Source organism: Polyodon spathula, chromosome 1 (genome assembly GCF_017654505.1).
Source record: "Polyodon spathula isolate WHYD16114869_AA chromosome 1, ASM1765450v1, whole genome shotgun sequence".
Lineage (NCBI taxonomy): Eukaryota > Metazoa > Chordata > Actinopteri > Acipenseriformes > Polyodontidae > Polyodon > Polyodon spathula.
In genome coordinates, this window is record NC_054534.1 from 8,768,152 (window position 1) to 8,789,424 (window position 21,273).

The 21,273-nt window shown below is 41.0% G+C and overlaps 1 protein-coding gene across 1 annotated transcript in view; it reads left to right on the forward strand.

Moving 5' to 3' along the window:
* Positions 1 to 427: 427 nt before the first annotated feature.
* Positions 428 to 21,273, forward strand: part of LOC121313606 (high affinity cAMP-specific and IBMX-insensitive 3',5'-cyclic phosphodiesterase 8B-like) — a 43,934-nt gene continuing 23,088 nt past the window's right edge. Inside the window, exon 1 of the mRNA XM_041246314.1 lies at positions 428 to 474. Within this exon, the coding sequence (XP_041102248.1) occupies positions 448 to 474 (27 nt within the window). The 5' untranslated portion in view covers positions 428 to 447. The remainder of the gene's footprint in view (positions 475 to 21,273) is intronic.

Below are 21,273 nucleotides of genomic sequence, written 5' to 3' on the forward strand. Positions count from 1 at the left end.
GTGCGTCAGCCTGCTAGCCATGCTGCCTCACGTGTACGGGACAAGAAGTGCAGAATAATAGGACCTTTCTTGACTCATCATTGAAATAAGGCTAAATGTTACAGTGTAGGGAGTGAAACCTGTAAAACACAAATCTCTTGACTTCGCATCCCTTTCACTGGATTGAATGTCTTTTTAATGTGTCTAATGGGTTGCGCTATAGCCAACTATAGTAAGTACTTGGTACAAATGAACAGGGAAAAACCCTGAAGGGATTTGAGCAGTGGTGAGTCTGCAGTAGTATGTCCAGCAATGTTGGTGGAGGTGTCTCAGGTGACGGGAACTGATCAAGATATTCAATGTTACACTTTTTATTCAGACCAGTCTGGATCTTGGTATGGACACTGAACTCTTACGTGTTTTTGATCTTGTTTACAGGTTTCAGCAACAGAAGTACGTTTTGGACCCATGAAACTGACACAAGAACCTGTTCAGGTAAGCAAAAGCTCTTCTGTGTACATTTGGTAGTGAAGGTGCTACATGAGATGTGGCACGCCTTCTTTTTCAGAGTATCTCCTCCCAGCCAGTATGTTTGTAGCAGAATGTTTTTGTCTATTTCAGGGTTATGGAAATTAGAAATGCTACCTTGAATATCAAAGATGCAATGTTTGTTTTTGTAAATGTTTACTGCAGTATAATGTAGTGAAATCATAGCAACGTATTATATAGCATACTGAAAACACAGGCAAGCTTGTGATATCCCCAGAATGATAAAGCCTGGTAAAATCCCTTGGTATAAACATTGTACAGGCATGGGGATATGCAAAATAAGCATGGAGATGACTAGCAACTGGTTTGCATATCACATTGAAACCCCTCCCTACCTCTGTGAAGACCATCTTTGTTTGTGTATTTTGGCTGCTAGCCAGTATCTCATAATCTTGTTTGTATAACATGGACTCACAAGATCACCTGCCCCTACTAAATAGCCCTCATGTTAAGTGACATTCTGGCAAGATGATTTTAAAATTTAAACACAGGATTAACTTGAAAGTTTCCCATCATATATATATATATATATATATATCTATATATATATATATATATATATATAGTACTGTATGTTTGAAGTCATACTTCGGTCATGTTTCTCCACAATTGAGACAGTAATATGTATACTGAATGTTTTCAGCAATACCTAAGTCAGTAGTTTTCTGAACATTATGTACTTTCTGTAATTAACAATTTGTAACTTCACACATTCTGAATTCCATCTGTAGAATGTGGTTTTCATTTTTTACTGCTGAGCAGATTTACATACAAATAAATGTTGCCACACTTATCTCGCACTACCCCATGCAGTTTTTGTATAATCTCTGGTGAGAATTTCTTTTTCAGAGTTCAGCTATGTGAGGTAGAGTTGGAATTGCTTTCAGTTAGACTCTCGGCTGGGTCACGCTCTGTTGCTAATGTTAAAGAGCATGTGTTTCTTGCAATAATTGGGCAGTTATTATGGGAAATAGCAACTGGATGAGCCCATTGAAAAAATGTAAAGTCATTATTAAAAAACATTGTCCCCTGCACAGAACGATCTTTAGCAGAAATATTTATTATCTTCGGAACAGCTGGTCTCTATTTTTAAGAGATTTTAAAGAAATTATGCAGCTTATGCATTCTTTCAGATATGGGAATTTTCACAGGGAACTACAGTGGCTCTCAAAAGTATTCACCCCCCTTGGACTTTTCCACATTTTATTTTGTTACAACATGGAATCAAAATGGATTTAATTAGGAGTTTTTGCCACTGATCAACACAAAAAAAGTCCATAATGTCAATGTGAAAAATAAAATCTACAAATTGTTCTAAATTAATTACAAATACAAAACAGAAAATAATTGATTGCATAAGTATTCACCCCCTTGAGTTAATATTTGTTAGAGGCACCTTTGGCAGCAATTACAGCCATGCGTCTATTTGGATAAGTCTCTACCAGCTTTGCACATCTGGACACTACAGTTTTTGCCCATTCTTCTTTGCAAAATTGCTCAAGCTCCATCAAGTTGGGTGATCAGCAATTTTCAACTCTTTCCACATATTCTCAATTGGATTGAGGTCCAGGCTTTGACTGGTCCACTCCAGGACATTGACCTTTTTGTTTTTAAGCCACTCCAGTGTGGCTTTGGCTGTGTGTCTGGGGTCATTGTCCTGCTGGAAGATGAATCTTTTCCCAAGTCCCAGTTCTCTTGCAGACTTCAGCAGGTTTTCCTGCAGGATTTCTCTGTACTTTGCTGCATCCATTTTGCCCTCTATCTTTATGAGCTTTCTAGGCCCTGATGCAGAGAAGCATCCCCATAGCATGATATTGATATTGGCTACAGTATGTGCTTGTATTTATTATGTGTCTGTGCTTGTGGGGACCTACAAGTGCAAGGACCTATGCTAGCTATAGCAGAATACAAGCTATGGAATGTGTTCATTTTAGGAAAGTGTAAAATATGAGGCTCCAAAGGTCCTGTGGAGATGGTATTCAAACACAACAAAACCAACTTGTGGCAGAGCAGAGCTCTGCCCTTTATAAATTGGCAGTTATGGGGTTAAATACCCCTACCTGCCTGGGTTTATTGTGTTCAGGTGGCTGGGGTTGATTGGAGTAATTAACGATCAATCAGCACCCAGCTACCTGACATAAAAGGAGGCCTCAGCTTCCCATTAGGAGAGAAGGGAGCTGGGGAAACAAGCAGATGGTTGTGCTTTCTGTTTTTGGTTTTGTGGGTTTTTGAATTTTCTAATCCAGTGAAGGCATTGCCCAGCCTGGGAACCTTTATTTTTGTAATTTTGCTTTTGTGTTTTGTTATTTGTGTTTAAATATCTTTGTTTTTGCCCTTGTGCTCTTTTATTTTGTGTTTATTTATAATAAAAGTATTATTTTTTTGAACTGCAGTCTGTCACTGGGCCTCTATCCACTCGCCAGCCTGTCACACAACCACACTTTATATCTTGCCCCGTCTGCTATTTGAGACAATTTATTAGCCGAATTAGCCAAGTTTGGGGCAATTTACAACTCGCTCAGCCTTAATATTTTGATTTACATCGTTTTTTTTGGCCTCAGAAATGACATGGACTTCTTCAGTTCAGCAGCTGTTTTATACGGGGTCAGGTAACATTAGAATGCTTTTATAAAGAGCGGGCAGATTTACACTTCATCCTGTGCAGGATTTTAAAAGAGGATACCTTTTACAATGGTTTCGTAGTTTATTTATAGCTGATCTAGTAGACAGACCAGTGTTGTTTTCAGACATTGGACATCTTCTTCCATTTTAGTCAGATTTCATAATTTGGGGTTCAAAGTTATACAGTAGATTAGGTTTTGTAGCAACTGTCACACTGAAACAACAAACAACAACAACAACAACAAATCTTAAATGGGCTCAAGATTTATAATTTATTAAGACAGATGGCTGCATATAATTTGCTAAGGATGTGGAGGCTGGTGGCTGGATGTCTCCTGGTCTGGCTGTGTGTCCTGGCCTGCTGTGTGTCTGGTCTGTGTGTCTGGTCTGTGTGTCCGGTTTGGCTGTGTGTTCTGGCTGTGTGTCCTGGTCTGGTCTGTGTGTTCTGGCTGTGTGTCCTCGTTTGGCTGTGTGTCCTAGTCTGGCTGTGTGTCCTGGTTTGGCTGTGTGTTCTGGTCTGTGTGTCCTGGTCTGTGTGTCTGGTCATGTCTGTGTGTCCTGGTTTGGCTGTGTGTTCTGGTCTGTGTGTCCTGGTCTGGCTGTGTGTCTGGTCTGTGTGTTCTGGTTTGCCTGTGTGTCTTGCTGTGTTTCCTTGTCTGGTCTGAGTGTCTGGTTGTGTGTCGGGTCTGTGTGTCCTGGTTTGGCTTTGTGTCTGGTCTGTGTGTCCTGGTCTGGCTGTGTGTCTGGTCTGTGTGTTCTGGTTTGCCTGTGTGTCTTGCTGTGTGTCTGGTCTGTGTGTCCTGGTCTGTGTGTCTGGTCATGTCTGTGTGTCCTGGTTTGGCTGTGTGTTCTGGTCTGTGTGTCTGGTCTGTATGTTCTGGTTTGCCTGTGTGTTTGGCTGTGTGTTCTGGTCTGTGTGTCCTGGTCTGTGTGTCTGGTCATGTCTGTGTGTCCTGGTTTGGCTGTGTGTCCTGGTCTGGCTGTGTGTCTGGTCTGTGTGTCCTGGTTTGCCTGTGTGTCTTGCTGTGTTTCCTTGTCTGGTCTGAGTTTCTGGCTGTGTGTCGGGTCTGTGTGTCCTGGTCTGGCTGTGTGTCTGGTCTGTGTGTCCTTGTTTGGCTGTGTGTTCTGGCTGTGTGTCTGGTCTGTGTGTTCTGGTCTGGCTGTGTGTCTTGCTGTGTGTCCTGGTCTGGCTGTGTGCCTGATCTGTGTGTCCTGGTTTGGCTGTGTCGTGGTTTGGCTGTGTGTCCTGGTCTGTGTGTCCTGGTCTGGTCTATGTGTCCTGATCTGGCTGTGTGTCTGGTCTGTGTGTTCTGGTTTGCCTGTGTGTCTTGCTGTGTGTCTGGTCTGTGTGTCCTGGTCTGGCTGTGTGTCTTGCTGTGTGTCCTGGTCTGGCTGTGTGCCTGATCTGTGTGTCCTGGTTTGGCTGTGTGTCGTGGTTTGGCTGTGTGTTCTGGTCTGTGTGTCTGGTCTGTGTGTTCTGGTTTGCCTGTGTGTCCTGGTCTGGCTGTGTGTCTGGTCTGTGTGTCCTGGTCTGGCTGTGTGTCTTGCTATGTGTCCTGGTCTGGCTGTGTGCCTGATCTGTGTGTCCTGGTTTGGTTGTGTGTCGTGGTTTGGCTGTGTGTCTGGTCTGTGTGTCCTGGTCTAGCTGTGCGTTTGCTAGGTGTCTGTGGGAATCAGTACCATGGAAAGTGTTCAGTGCTGAACAGGTATATGTTTAGCTGTTACAGTAATCTAGTATACATTACCTGCTGTGTAAATCTCCTCTGTTACTAATGAGGCATGTCCACCCTTTTGCACTCAAGTTATCGATAGATCAGAATATGGGTCTGTGGCAAAGGGGTTAACTTTGTGCAGGTGAAGGTAATGCAGCAGTGATTAATAAACAGACAGACAATTATAATCCAGGTGCAATGTTGTTTAATGGTTTTTAAATCCAGTGGCCTGATGGCAAAACGACAGTAAATAATAACAATGGTAATGAAGCAATAGAGCGGCGTGTATTGCTTATTGGTAATCCACGGGTTGGCCCCAAAATTATAACAGTCCAATTTGTAGTTCACCCACACGTAACACATACACAAACACAAACACAAACACCAGTCCACAGTGCGTGCTCTAGTGCTTGTGGTGAATACAGTTCTTTAGTGTAAACAAAAGTGCAGTGTTGTTGATCCGGGTTTAGTGCTGGCCTTTGGTGACAGTTCTGGATCGTGTTAGCCGTCCAGATAATTACAAACAGTATAATTAATGACAAACAAAAACAAACAAAATACTCACATCACAACACAGGTTCTCCTTCTGGTAATTTAATATAACCATTCACAAAGGAACAGATCACATTAGCACGTCCCCTTTTTATAATGTCACCCATGACCCCTTGGTCAACGAACACATCTGCTCCTCCAGTCCGTTGATGCCACACCGTTTCCCGGCGGGTCATTGAGTTCATGCGCCATAACTTTGCCCCCTTTCTACCTAACCCTGAGAATAAACTGTCATGCCATTTAGTCCAGGGTACTCTGTTCCCTTTACACAGTGCCCTCGCAGGTCGAGAGGGAGATCTCTGTCACAGGGTCTAAATAGATGCTGTCAGTCTGTCTGTTTGTCCAATCAGGTGCACTTAAAGAAACATGTTTCCGAATGCATAGGAACTCAATTACCTCTCTAAAAACCCAAGCAGTATTTTCCATGAATGTCTGTTGGAAGAAAAATAAACGAAATGAAAAAAAATACTGCATTCACAATCGTTTCTGAATATAAATAACACTCACAGTTTTGTAGTCATCAGAGCCAAAATCAGTGATGCTATGCTGAAGCTCAGTATATGACAGATTTGTAGTCATCAGAGCAATTTACACTAATGCCAGGTATTGGATAACCTTTTTCATCATCTGATTTTCTTAAAAGAAATGCAGCACTGACAGTGTGTTACCATCTGAAAAGGGTATACTTCAGAGGAAAAGTCACTTCAACATCACTAAAGTAACATTGTGGACTGTGGCTTCAGAAATCCTAGTTCAGGGTGCAGTGGTGCCACATCCCTGGTCTTAAAGGTGCTTTAGACTAATGCCCTGGGAGCTGGTGTAATTGAGATTAAAGCTTATCACACGCAGGAAAGCCTGTGGGTTACATGTGCTTCAAGATTCATTCACATGAAATAGTGAGGTGGTTATGGGGTTCCATATGCATTCCTTCTCTTCAGGCCTAAAAGAAAACAGATACTGATAGTAGAAACGAGACCACTGTTGAAGCCAGAGGTTTGAATTTGCTGAGATTCTTTTCCTTTGCGTTAATGTTATGAAATGTACTATTCAACCTGTGAACTTTTGGTGTGAATATCTTGCACCATTGAAACCCTCAGCACTACATGCATTGCATTCTCAATCCTGGACTCATATTTCCATCCCTGTTGTTGCAATGGGCCCAAAGCTTAAGATGCTATTTAATACAAGTCTGTTTAATAGATTAAATAAAGATAAACACATGCCTGGAACTGTTCTACTATTGTCAGTTTCTTTAACACTAGTTTAGAACACTTTCAAAACCTACAAGAACTTATTTCATCCATTACATTAAACACATTTTTAAAGCTTTATGAATTGGCCCCTGTGTGCTTTTAGGAGTTTGTAGTTGTAACTGATCAGTTAAAAAGTAGCAGACATTGCAAGCTTCTTTAGTGCTTTAGGATTACAGATCTTTCTCGCTACTTCTGGTTATTGGTGCTGTCATGCTTATGGAAACGGAAGCTTATGGCTGATATTAGTGATTATTAATACACGATCACTCAACTGAAATAAACTACTGGATTTTCTTTAAGAAGAAAGGATTGAAATGGTAACCAGTATACTTTAAATCAAGTCTGATTATAGCTACAGAACTGTTTAGTTTAGTTTCTTCACTTTGTGCCCACTGGGCCAGCACAGGTACACCTCAGTAGTGCATTACTAATACAAAGACCTAAGTAGACCATACTCAATAATAAACCATACAACAATTATACATCCAAGCAATATCAGTAAAAACATACATATACACACGTGTATGCACGCAATACACAAATGTATTAAAGATACAGATATTTATATTTAAATATATGTATTCGCACAGTCATCCCATCGCACTCTGAAAAAGGGACTTACAGTATTCTAATGATCTAAGCATTCTAGTTCTATGTACCTGCAATTCACTGCTCTAACCCAGCTGCTCTAGATTAGCCATAACTGTGCAGTAGTTATATGAGTAAGATCCAGCGCCATCGAGTGATCAGAGACTTTGGATCAACTTTCCCTTCGCTTTGCCTCCAATACATACTGTAGCTGGTAACTCTGTAGTTCAGACAGTGACGTAGCTAGGGGGTGGTTTTAGGGATTTGAACCCCCTCCCCGAAATTAATTATTTAACTACACAGGACAAAAGCCCTGTGCATAAATCTTGAGCCATCACTGCTTGATGTATCACATTCATCTGCGACATAAGTACTGTATGAATGGAAAAACTTGGTTCTATTTCTGGAAGGAGAATCTGCCCACTAATCAACTCATCATATCCAAGCGTCATAAAAACTCTGTGGTTTGCATTGATGTCGCCTACGAGCCACTTGCTTCTATCCGTGGCACAAGGCTACCTGATGTCATCGTGTTTTTTCTACATTGCAGATAGCGTCAGCACCCATGATAAGGTCTCTGGACAGATTCCTTATCATCATTAATTTGTTTGTTCAATTGCAATTTAAATCATCCATATTGCAGATTCTCTGTACCAAACTAAGCTTCAATATAGTTTTCCACGACTTGGAAACAAGCAGCATGTTGTAATGAAAGCCTCTGTAAGTTGGTAAACTTCTGTCCTCCGATGCATTTGTTCTTCTGTCTTTACAGAAAACAGCTCACTCACAATTTTTTTGGCATTTTAGCTCTCGCCGATTGACATGCTTGCTTCTGTCTCAGCCGCTGACCTGCATAGCTACACGTTAGTGCTGCGTCTGTTCACAACCAAACAATGTACAGATACTCGCAGATTTGTATTTTCAGTGATGGCATAATGCATTTTTTAAAGGAAATAAAGAATGCACCTAATCAAGTGTTTTAACACCCATTTCTAAAATTTCAGACATTTTTCAGATTCACGATTTTCACAATTTCCGTGACCACCTTGACAAAATCGTAGCTTTATTTATAATCACTTACACCGTATTTCTAAACTAAAGTGTTACCCTATAGCTGTACAACAAAAGCTGCTGCCACTTACAAAAAAGAACAACACTTTGACTGATCGGCTGTACAGAAGCTTGAGTGACTAAAGTCTATGACAGGAAAGTAGAATTGAAGAGCAGTTCTTATACACAGTGAAAACACGATGCAGTATTTGAGTAATTGCATTAAGTACCACTCAGCATGATTGCAAACATCTTAAAAAGTTTAAAGGACGAGAAAAAGAACCATGGCAATGCTATCTGAAGCTATTTGCTCTGTTAATTGATCCTCCATAACTTTCAGACACTAATGTCTAGTTTCGCAAACCCTGATCACCACTAATGATTACCTTGCCTAAGGCACCAATCTGGGCTTGTGAAACCACAAAACTGAGGCAAACTATTAAATTACAGCAAACATAGCAGTCACACTGTCCTGAACAGTTTTAAGAGAGGGAGCGTCTTACTGGCTTTGGTAATACAGAGGACTAGCGTGGCAGAATCGTCAACTCACCTGTCCTGTAGGGGGCAGTAGCTCGACATTGTCTCTGGGTGTAAAGAGGCAATCGGCTTGTAATATCATGTGTGTACACAATTGGACATTCTAAACTGAAGAGTAAAAACTGGGATAATTGAGTTAGCCAGACAAGCAACTTCACGGTCTTCAGTGAGACATTTTTTTTGATCCGTTTCAACCCTGTTGAACTTGCTTAATCAAAGTGGCTGTGCCACCTGCAAGTAAGAGATTGGTGCAAACAAAAAAGTGATAAGGCATTCGCTATCCCACTGCAAAGTTTTATCAAGATGCATGTTTAAAATCGAAATCGCACACTAGCATTCTCTCAGCAGGAACGCACCCCGGCAAATAAGGAACTGCTTTCTCTAAACAGGTAGCCGTGCCAGTACAGGTTCAAACCTTGTTATTGAATAAGCATTGGGTATCGCATTCCTTCGTTTAGTATAGAGAGAATTCCCTGGCACAGTCTGTTACAAAAGATGGATAGATGGATAAACAGTTCCAGTATACACAGAACATTAGAGCACAATAGTCATCATACAAATGATATTAAGAAGGACTGAGTACACATAAGATATGTATTCATTGGAAAGGTTGTTTTCACAGGGAAACATTATACTTATTTTTATGCTTTTTAAAGTCACTTGTAAGGGATTAAATGTGCATTATTTGTTTATACGGCAAAATTGTTAATTTTTAATTAAAGGTAACGTTATGTCAACGACCTGGAAAGTCCCTTGTCATTTACAGAAGATCTTTTTGTTTTCTCTTTATATTTTTGGGTGAAGTTTTTACTGTTTTCTCTTCCCAACAGCTGAGTTGTTATTGTGCTTCTATTGCGGTATCATATGGAAGCCATTTCCCTTGTGGGCTTGAGGAGCAGGAAAGTGAAAATAAAAAAGCAGATTCTTTGGCATGCTTAATTTTAATTTGAATCACAGCTGGTGTGCTGGCATCACAGCTTCTACCGTCCTGAAGAAGCCTGGCTGACAGCACTCAATCACTTTATAATTATTGGGGTTTACTTGTATTGTAACATTTATAATCCACAGGATGTAGTCTGTAGCTGGTGCTTTATACTCATGCATGACCCAGCTGGCAAACGGACAGTGTGTTCTATTTGTAAAACGTTTGATCCACGCAAAGCATAGTGGATCAAATGGAACATGCATTTTTACTAAATAAACAAACACAAGCAAACAAAAAATCCTAGAAGTTACTGAACTATGTCATGAAGTTGTATTTACATTCGCGCCAGTCTTTTCAGAAAGGCTCTCTCCTCTCTCTCCTTGTGTTTTCTAGAAACATGAATATGCATAACCCGGGATTCAGGTTAGATAAAACCATACACTAAGTGTAGCTGTTCAGGCTTTGTGCAGACACCTGTCTCTGATATTGGGGTCATATATGAGGAAAACCAACAGGGGAACCATTGAGGCTGATAAGGCAAAAACAAATGAATACTCTTATATCGGTTTTCACTAGGGAGAACATCAATATCATGTCCCATGACATAGACAGCCCCCCGGCTATGCTGAATACATTTAGTGTGATTCAAATAGAAGTACAAAGTGGGTAGGGGACTCTCAACACCAACACTACCCAAGAGTGTTTAAAAAGAAACAAGGACAATAATTTCCAGTTTGCTGGTGGAGATCTGTGACAAATCTGTAAAGATTTTAAATAAATGAGAAACTACATCCCGTCAGTTTCACTGCCACTTTCACTTCTCATGTGAATCAACATATTTCAAAGCACTGGCAAGTAGAGCAGCTTCTGACACAGCAGCTGGGAATCACATGTCTATTTTACACAGCCCCTTATCAACAGTTCTACATTCATAAGGATTGTTCATGTGCCAGTTATCTTAAACATACAGTACTGTATTGAAGAAAGTGCAAAGCCTGACCTGACAAGGTTTTTCCATAGCTGTAAACTAGCCTACCTATATTGTGTTTGTCCATCATGTCTTTTCTTGTTCAGCTAATACTATATGAATGGCTATCTATAAGGCTGTCAGTGATAAAGACTCGTTTGGGCACTCCCTTGGCACTGATATCATGTTCAGTGTGCAGCTGGATAGTAAGAGCCCATAAATGAAGGCATTTCACTTCACTTTCCCTTCATTTGAATTTGGGGCATATGTCACGTATGCATAGGTTTGTTTAATCAATTTGCTTTTTTTTTTTCGGGACACAGTGTAAAAAATATCATGAACTTTCATGGTTAGACCTTCATCTTTGCTTAACTCATGAAAGTTTGCATTTAAAAACACTTAATACAGTAACTGCGCTCATTGGTTTTGCTCAGCAAAACCAAATCTCATTTCAGATCCATGCAACCACACATTAGGATGCAATACACTTTTTGTTATCCTTTTGTTACCTTGGATCTTCTTAATTAAGAAAATTAATGATGGTTTTGGCAGGGGGACTCACTTTAACCTCAGATCAAATCATGTAAATATTAAAGCATATTTTAGGACAAAATTGTCAGTTGAATAGCTAGTATCTTTTTTGTCTGTCGATAAACAATAGGTCCAATAATTGGCAAGGAAGAGATTTATTAATCTCGATCCACTACGCCCCTTCTGTGCTCCAGAGTTCACCTCCTCTCCAGCCTCCACCTGCTTTGTTGGTTTTGTCTAACAGGGGAGGGGAGCTGTCCTGCCCCTTTCCCATGGCTTCCTTACAGTCAGCCTCTCCACTTATCTGTGAGCTCATTTATGGGTAGGGATACCTCGAATGGCGAGGCCAAAGAATATAGTGAAAAATATGTATAATGTAGTATTGTTGTCCAATCAGTTTTAATAAATAATGTATTGTATGACTTTCCTGACTGATTTATACAAATCATTCTGTTGAAATCACAGGCACCAATTTGTACAGCTCCCAAGATCCTAAGAATGTAATATACGTTATGTGTGTTGATGTATTTATTTTGTGAGTAGTGCATAACTGAGCACCTCTGCCTTTGCTTTATGCTTATCCAAGGGTGTCCTTGAAAACCAGATGGCTCATCTCAATGAGCTTTTGTCCATGTGAAATCTGTTCAATAAATAAAAAAGAGTTAACCTCTACTCAAAGGGCAACAAGTTGTTCAGTGGCTACAGAATTGGGATTCTGTGGACGCCTGACCCAGTTGTGAATCAGCCCCATCTTTTAAAAGACTCAATCGGTTGGATAGGACAATGGCGACCTTGTGAGCAATGGTGTTCATATTATTATTCAGGAATGTGTGCATTGATTAATATATATTGTAGTTTTACTCGAGACATATGCATACATCAGTGGTTGTAAGGTTGCAGATTGTTATAACAACGTCTTCCAGCAAAACCCTGAAAACCTCCTCGCTGGCTATCAATAGATCAATGAACAAAATCATTTGCGAGCGCACATTGGTAGCGATTTTAAGTGAAGGACCCTTCTACAGCCACCAAAAGACCAAAAATCAAGACAACATCAAGTAATCAAGAGAGAAAATGCAGTCATGAAAAGGTCTGCTGGCTGGCTCAGTAATCCCAATTTCTGAAACATAAATTCCAGCATTTTTAACAGGGCTGTTTCTTTTGTTCTTATGTTTCGCAGTTTATCTTAAGGAGACATTATTATCATAATTCAGACAATGTATTGGCTCCGTGACTGACTAAATCTCAAAGTGTAGGTGACAGAAGGAAATAATCACAGCCTAAATGCTTTGGTTTTTTGTGCAACAGGATGTATTATGCTGGAATTTAACTTCCCAGATTCCTCTCAGTCTCACTAGTACATTGTAAATGTAAACAGTTCTTTAGCAGCAGCCCAACCCCTTGTTTTCTAATTTGCATCAAATATTAATATTATGACATTTTGAGAGACAGTTTATATAAGGTTAACTGAAGTCTGTTAGTGTAATTATTTATCCAAGTATTTTGTTAATATTTCTCCTTGCATATTTTATCTTTCCACTTTATCGCCTGATAAATCATCCGTACAGTAGTGTTGTAGTCGTAGTGTAAACTCCTAACACACTCCTTCTCCAGTTACATTACCATGGTTCTTACTTCTTGCTGGGGCAGGTTTTCAAATAAAATATATTTTGCTTGCAGTGAGTACACTTACTGTATTTTAGTTTCTCAAGACCTGTACTCTGCCATGTACAGTAAAATATGAATGTTTCAACTAGGTTTTGTATTTGGTGTGGTGCCAATGGCAAAGTGGTTTGAAATGACTGTATCCACATTTCTGGACATATTCCAAGCTTGGTCAGGACTTGAGCAGGGCTCAGAGTGAAGTTGGTAGAAATGTTCCTGATTTGTGGTCTGATTTGACAAGGCAGGCTAGCTGTGAGTACGGGTTGAAGTGTGTGAAAGTTACTTTGTAAGAATTATGCTTCTAATCTTATTGTGCATCAAGCGGGTGGTTATGCAAATTCATGATATTCTGAAAATACCTCTGTGGCAGAGCAGGGCTCTGCCCTTGGAAATACTGGCAGGGATGAAGTTAAATTCTCCTCCCTGTCCAGGTTGATTGCCCCAGGTGGGAGCAATCAACTAATGTAATTAATCAATTATCATTTAGCCACCTGGCATAAAAGGAGGCCTCAGCCTCCCAGTAGAGAGGAAGGAGCTGAGGAAGCAGGTTGGTTTTTTGGTTGTTTGGAAAGTTTGAATCCAGTGAAGGCATTGCCCAGCCTGAAAATTGTTATTTTTGTAAGTTTTGCTTTTTGTCTTTCTTTTTGTGTTTAAATCGCTTTGTTTTGGCCCTTCTGCCCTTTCATTTTTGTGTTTATTTATAATAAAATAGTTATTTTTTTGAACTGCAGTCTGTCTCTGGGCCTCTTTCCACTCGCCAGCCTGCCACAACCTCTCTCAGCACAAAGCATACCAGCAATACACATTTTTCTAACAAATAGGAAAAATGTGCCGTGGTATTTCAATAAGCATTGCAAACTCACAGGCACTGCCATGTGCAAATCAATGAGTAGCTGATGAAGTTACTTGTTTAGTAGTGAAGTTACTTGAATACCATGTTGGTATCAATTGCTGACATTGTTATGGTACCCTCTGCATGACTAAATTATTTACTGAACTTCCCGAGGAAGCCCTACAATAAATGTGCGAGTCAGCAGTGCCCTTGCCCAGGGACATGGTGCTGAAACCTGTAATGGATTTTTAGAGGGCATTGCTGTTTGGATTTTTTGTGGCTGTGTCCATCCGTGGCAGCTAGGTGTGCGACTGAGTGATAGAGCAGACAGCAGAGATCAAACAAGGACAGAGATTGCTTAGGACACCACTGCAAACATGGAGCACCTCTGGGGGCGGTGGGTGTGTTGAATTTCGCATGCTAATACCATGGTTACACAACCTGCTGGAGATGAAAGAGTATTGACCTTTCACGAGGACATACAAATACCATCCCATATTTCACCCTGGCTTCTTCACTGACAGCCTACCTTTGTTAGAGCAGATCTGAACTCCATGAGGTCTCTTACTGAGTCATATAAAATGTGTTAGCTTGCCATAGAGCATAGCAGAGCGGCTTGGATCAGATGCAAAGGAAAGGCAGCAGCCATGTTATCCTGCTCTAATAAAATAATGCAAACTGAAGAGTGAAGCACGAACATCCACCACGTTTAGCATGTTAGTATGTGGTCAGTTTCAAACAAAGGCTCTGAGTTGCTGTGTGGTTAAATAAGAACCGATTCAAGTTCCTTAGTAAGGAAGCATCATGTCAATGTGTTGGTTGTTAGACTCTCTGTGTAATGTGTATATAGCAGACAAGCTTTAGCTTCACGTACTCGCCTGCCTACATTCCATAAGTGGTGAACAGCAGCAGGTATTCATTGTTCCCTTAACCCATTAAATACCAAATTCATTTCTTTGAAAAAAATCAAAACACAAGCTGTATTTATGTCATTTGATACATTCTAAATCAGTATTTCTTCACAGAAAAAAGTTTATCCTTCATTTTGGCTACAAACTGCTGCATCCTGTTTTTAGGACAGTCAAGCTAGACGCTCTCATAATCAGACCAGTGAAATTTCACGCTCAGCACATGGGTAAGAAAACACTGAGTTATTTATCATTTTTAGGCTTAAGTTTCTTATTTTGTATCGGGGTGTCGTTAAAGCATTTGAAGGGCTGCATTTGCAGAATAAACAGTTACATTTAGACTTAGTCACTGGGGTTTGAGATCTGTCCTCTAAATCACTGCAAACAAAAAAAAAAAAACATAACAGCAAGTGCTCTGGCCTTTCTGTTCCGCACCACATCATGGATCGTTATTGCTGTGTTACCTGTTTGACAATGTGGGCAATAATCCTTACACTGTCAGTACACTAGAGCGGACATTTTGAAAAGAGCTTTGAAACAGACTGAAAGTGTAAAAAGTGTCAGGATGTTAACAACGAAAAGAAGCATTACAGGTGCGTTATTTAAACAGTTGCCCTAACACGTCGGGACGTGCAGCACTATATTGTTTTGAACCCCGCTGCTCACTCTTTAACATCTCTGCCATGCAATCCTGGACCTCAAAGACAGCCACGTTGTCTGCTGCTGTCGTGACATGCACTGATATCCATGGGGTCTGAGCTGAGACCACCACATTCACTTCACTCGGTGACCTAATCTGGGTTCAAACAAACCCAGGCTCCCTGTAATGAGATGCACACCATCGAGACTCAGGTGCACTAAAACCCTCTGGCAATTGTATTCCTACTCTACATTTCACAGACTTATTTTATATGATGGTTTTGTGGGATTTCTACAAAAGTCCTTTCACTGAATTTTTTAATTCCAACCCTGATTTTTAGTTTTATGTCTCAGTTTCTATCTTAGCCTCTTCGTAATTTCCCATAGCTTACTCCTGTTTGAAGTTCTGCCATGCCTGCCTGGACAACTATGTCTGGTGCTTTGTGAGATTCTAGGGAGTTGAGTTACCAGTGAACACGCATGTTGATATTGGGTTGGGGCCAACTGCCTTCAGACAGCTTTCCTCCGTCTCCTGTCCCACAATGTTCACAGATAACGAGTTCCTGGACTGATCTGCTGAGAGCAACAGCTGTCTTGTGGAATCACTGGTTAATTGATGTTAACTTACATTAACATTTCTTTAATAGACATTTACACAGATAAAATAAGCATTTGTGACTTGGTGGTAGTGAATGTGTTGATTAGGTTGTAGGAATCGTATGTTCAAGGTTTAAGCACAGTCCTTTCAACTGCAGAATGTACCAGGTGTGGGTGTGTTTAGTGCAGGGAGTCTCCCCTTGTCCAAATCCTTTCTTTTCAATTGAGACAGATTATTCTGCAATAGAACATTCAGATTCCTAACTCTTTTAGGCCCTGTCCACACTATGCCTTTAAACCGGCTTATAAAGTGTTAAATACGGTTTGCATCTACACTACGCAGCGTTTAATACCGTACTTGAGAACCACCTCATGGGGTAGTTGCGAGTCCTATTCTAATTAGATCACATCAGGTAGTGTGATTTATCAGAAGTGTGGACGCTGTAATACCGAAAAACATATTTTTTTGTATATCCTCCAATATGGGTATTCATTTTATGCTTAAAAAAAAACTGTCAGGACATCTGTGTTAAACTAGTGGGGAAAATAACAACAACACAACATTAAATTAGGTGACTGCAAAAATGAAATGCAAGTTAAAAGTAGGATTGGGGATGAACAATTCACGTAATTTGTCAGCTCTGTTTGAAATAAAATTAAGGGGACCAGAATTAGGTGCAGGCTAGATAAAAAGGTAAAAACAAAGATGGTTTTGTAATTAACAGCTTTGTTTAATTATGAAAAACAGAATCAGCTCAGTTTGTTTAAAGGGGTGTCACCTGATTAAAAATAAAACCTGAAAACTTCAAGCCCTACTCGTGTGTGTTCACACTTACTTTTACCAAAATACTTGTTTTATTTCTTTTTAGCAGTATGCACCCCTATTAATAAGAAGCACAACACATTATTTTAAAGTAAAATACAGTGCACGGTGGTATACTATTGTACTAATTTCCACTGTTCATTGCGCTGCTAGGAACTGTAACTGAACTAGTCTAACAGTGTGTGGATGCATTAAACCCGACTCAACATGAAATGTTACATCAGTGTGGACGCTTTGAGCTGGATCATTTAGAACGGTTTTGAGTACGGTTCTCGAGACTGGTTATGTAGTGTGGACAGGGCCTTGTTTTAAAAACAGTCAGTGACCAGTAAACAGTTTCTTTCCGGACACTGATATAAATGGTAAGTACTAGTTAGGCCTGCAGGATTTTAAACATTTCTATTACATCATCCTTTGATTTTCCAGTTCATTAATTTCACGTTTCTGCTGAAAACTGTGGATTAGTCAAAGGTTATTTTTGACTTATTAAATGCTCCCGAGTCGATTTATATAATTTTTGAATTACACTCAACTGCACTAAGGCCTTAATCAGAATAATCAGAAGATGGAAATGTGTTTTTTACATCTTGAAAGTTAAACTCTTTCATTACTGATTTCTTTAAAGGGGTCTGTGCCTTTTTTAAATTGGCAGGGATGGGGTTAATTTCCCCTACCTGCCTGGGTTTATTATGTTCAGGTGGCTGGGGTTGATTAGTTGATTAGGTTAATTAACGATCAATCAGCACCCAGCCACCTGACATAAAAGGAGGCCTCTGCTTCTCATTTGGGAGGAGGGAGCTGAGGAAGCAGGTTGGTGTTTTGGTGTTTGTGATTTTTGAATGTTTTGAATGTTCTGAATCCAGTGAAGGCATTGCCCAGCCTGGAAACCTTTATTTTTGTCAGTTTGTTTTTGCTTTAATTTGTGTTTAAATTGCTTTGTTTTGGCCCTTGTGCCTTTTTATTTTTGTGTTTATAATAGAATAGTTATTTTTTTGAATTCCAGACTGTCTCTGGGCCTCTATCCACTCACCAGCCTGCCACATTTGGTGATGTTAGAAGTGGGATAGCGCCACCTAGAGGCTCAGAGCAGTATTATTTTTTTTTTTTGGGGGGGGGGAATTTTTGGGAGAATTTTTTTTTTTTTTTTTTTTTTTTTTGGATTATGGGAAAGAAGAGCAGACAGCGGCAAAGGCAGGACAAGCAGCAGCTGAAGAAATCTAAGCTGCTGCAGCCACTGCTGGAGGACCCGGCCAGCCTCTTCCCCTGGTGTTCCTGGTGCTGGAAGGAGGACCATCGTTGGCGGTCCTGCCCAGATGTGCCACCGGCAAACTGGTGTGGCCGGTGTGAGAAGGACGGCCACAACTGGGCAGGATGCCCCTACAACCAGTCCCAGGAAGAGGTGCAGTATTCACCCTGGGCATCAGGCGCCACCCCACTACCTCCAGCACCACCACCTTCACCCCCGTCCCAGGAGATCTAGGACTGGTTGATGCACCCTGAGGCAGACCTCGTCAACGATCTCCCCATAGTTATCAACACGCTGTGGCGTCAAGATGGGGAGAGGTGGGAACAGTGAGAGGAACAACACCACCCAGCGTCCTTCCCAGAGGTTGCCCTTGTGGTGGTTAATTACCTGGTGGTAGACATGGGAAATGCCCCAATCACTCCAATAAAGAGGGTGGAGATGCCTTCCCGGGAGCCAGAGAGGGGTGAGCCACCTTCCCGGGAGCCAGAGAGGGAGGAGGAGCCGCCGCCTTCCCGGGAGCCAGAGAGGGAGGAGGAGCCGCCGCCTTCCCGGGAGCCAGAGAGGGAGGAGGAGCCGCCGCCTTCCCGGGAGCCAGAGAGGGAGGAGGAGCCGCCGCCGTCCCCAGAGCCAGAGAGGGAGGAGGAGCTGCCGCCGTCCCCAGAGCCAGAGAGGGAGGAGGAGCTGCCGCCGTCCCCAGAGCCAGAGAGGGAGGAGGAGCTGCCGCCGTCCCCAGAGCCAGAGAGGGAGGAGCCGCCGCCGTCCCCAGAGCCAGCGCCGTCCCCAGAGCAGCCGCCGTCCCCAGAGCCAGAGAGGGAGGAGGAGCCGCCGCCGTCCCCAGAGCCAGAGAGGGAGGAGGAGCCGCCGCCGTCCCCAGAGCCAGAGAGGGAGGAGGAGCCGCCGCCGTCCCCAGAGCCAGAGAGGGAGGAGGAGCCGCCGCCGTCCCCAGAGCCAGAGAGGGAGGAGGAGCCGCCGTCCCCAGAGCCAGAGAGGGAGGAGGAGGAGCCGCCGCCGTCCCCAGAGCCAGAGAGGGAGGAGGAGCCGCTGCCGCTCCCAGAGCCAGAGAGGGAGGAGCCGCCGCTCCCAGAGCCAGAGAGGGAGGAGCCGCCGATCCCAGAGCCAGAGAGGGACTCCAAAAGATTTAGAAGTGAGTAGTTTTTCGAGATTTATGATTATACAGTAAATACAGTATAATCGCAAATCTCGAAAAACTACTCGCTTCAAAATCTTTTGGAGTCATTTTTGTATTACTTTAGTATAAATACATGTTAATTTGGATTCATATGTTTTTTTCTGACTTTATGTGAACGAAAAGTCACACATTTGCCCATTTCCCCATTGGAAATAGTGATTTTGAAATATCACTGTCCTGGTCACAAAAGCAAAGTTTGTGGGGAATAATAGCCATTTTCTATACTTTTGAGGCATAAGCAATTAGGAAATAACACTTACTACCCAGGAACAAAAATTGTGTTACATAGTGTAATAAAACAAAATATTTGAGAGAGAGAATAATAGACAGGTTTCAGTGAGTTACAGGAAAATAATTCCATCTAGGGTTTATGTGATGTCATAAACTACGAGACCATTAGGTCGAGTGGTTTATAAACTGTCACAGAAATCTGAGATGGAATTATTTTCCTTTAACTCACTGAACCCCATCTATTTTTTTATAATACATGGATATTAGTATCTGTAATGAAAAAAAAAAAACATAACCGGGTGTTACGGTTCATATTGTACGTGAATTTAATGAATAATAACATACATTGTCAATATTAAATAATCTTAAATATAATTATTTTTCATAATTCGGGATCAATGAATTAAACTGGGTAGATATTGAACTGCAGAATGTATGTTTTAGGAAAAGGTGTTTTAGGAAAAGGTGTGTCAATGGGGTAAGCCTTTTGTTTATATTTTTAGTCGCTGTCAGAGTGAAAGATTATTTTTTCTTGTTCGCTTGTTTGGTGCTCCTGTTGGTGGAGGATGATTGTAAATCTTCACAGAGGCAGATGTTAAAAGTGCCTAAAAACCACGAATTGTGGGTGTTGTTGAGTGATTTAAAACGAGACATTTTGTTGAAAGTGGTCGGGGTGCACAAGAGTCAAATATTGGTCAAAGGTCAAGTATGATCTTGTAAATGAATATGCCATTTTGACATCAATACTGCAGTGTTATGCCTTTTTTTTTTCGAATGTCTCAGGGTGCAAATATAGTCTTCATCCATACACTATACTTTGCTTTGCAGTAGGCAAGTCAGAAAATATTGCTATAAAATGTAAACATTGTAAATTGGGTTTGTAATGTTAAACTGAACCTTAAAGGTAAAACTTGCATAGTGTAAAAACAAAGTTTATTAATAGTAAATGGGGTTTCTTAGGCAACAATTTTAAAGTAGCAGTAATTAGTATCTTAAATCTAACTTAAATGCTCAACATCACTCAAACCCAAGTAATAACTTTGAAAATAATGAGACTTTAGTTTAAGAGTTGACTTTATTCAGTGACATTCCTAAAACCGTCACTAGTGTAGCTTAACTCACATCTCTGACAGTACTAGATTTCCTACACTGACTCACATTGCCTGTTCATTTGGTCTTACTGGGTACAATGGACAGTCCTTCAAGAAAATCCCATTAGTTGATCAGAAGCTTCCTGTATTTATTGTGTTTCCCACTGTTATTTAACATGGCATTTTTATAATGTGATCAATTGTAGGATTATAGGACGGCAAACATCTGTGTATGTCAATTATCAGAGTAGAAGTAACCACACCGAGGCTGAGAGCAGAGGTCTGTTGATATAACCCACACACAGACATGCACCGTCCAATAACTCTGTTATTCATGAATAGGGTTTACCTGTGATGTGCCGCAGGATACAAAAGGTGAAACGCGTGCTCTGATTGGCTGAAATTTATTTAGCAGTAAAATCTAGATATGGCGTGACAACAAGTTAGCCAGGTGGTGCTGTGCTGGCAGAAGGGTACATGCTGAGAATCTTTTAAATGATTTAGGATCACCAGCAAACTATAATTTATATTGTGTCAAGTGCTGTTTATTTAAACAACAATGCTAACTTCACTTCTTTATAAAGTGCTGTGCAAATAAATGTATTCTCATGAATTCAGCCTACTGGCTGTCACAGTTATGTTATTTGGCACAAAGTTCTTTTTTTAGACACTGACGTCTTTCAATTGGTAAACTAATAATGCACCAGCATTCACATTTAATGCAATATCATTATTTTATTGGTTTCTTGAGTCTGAGGAAGATATCTGTGTATTTTATTACTCAAAA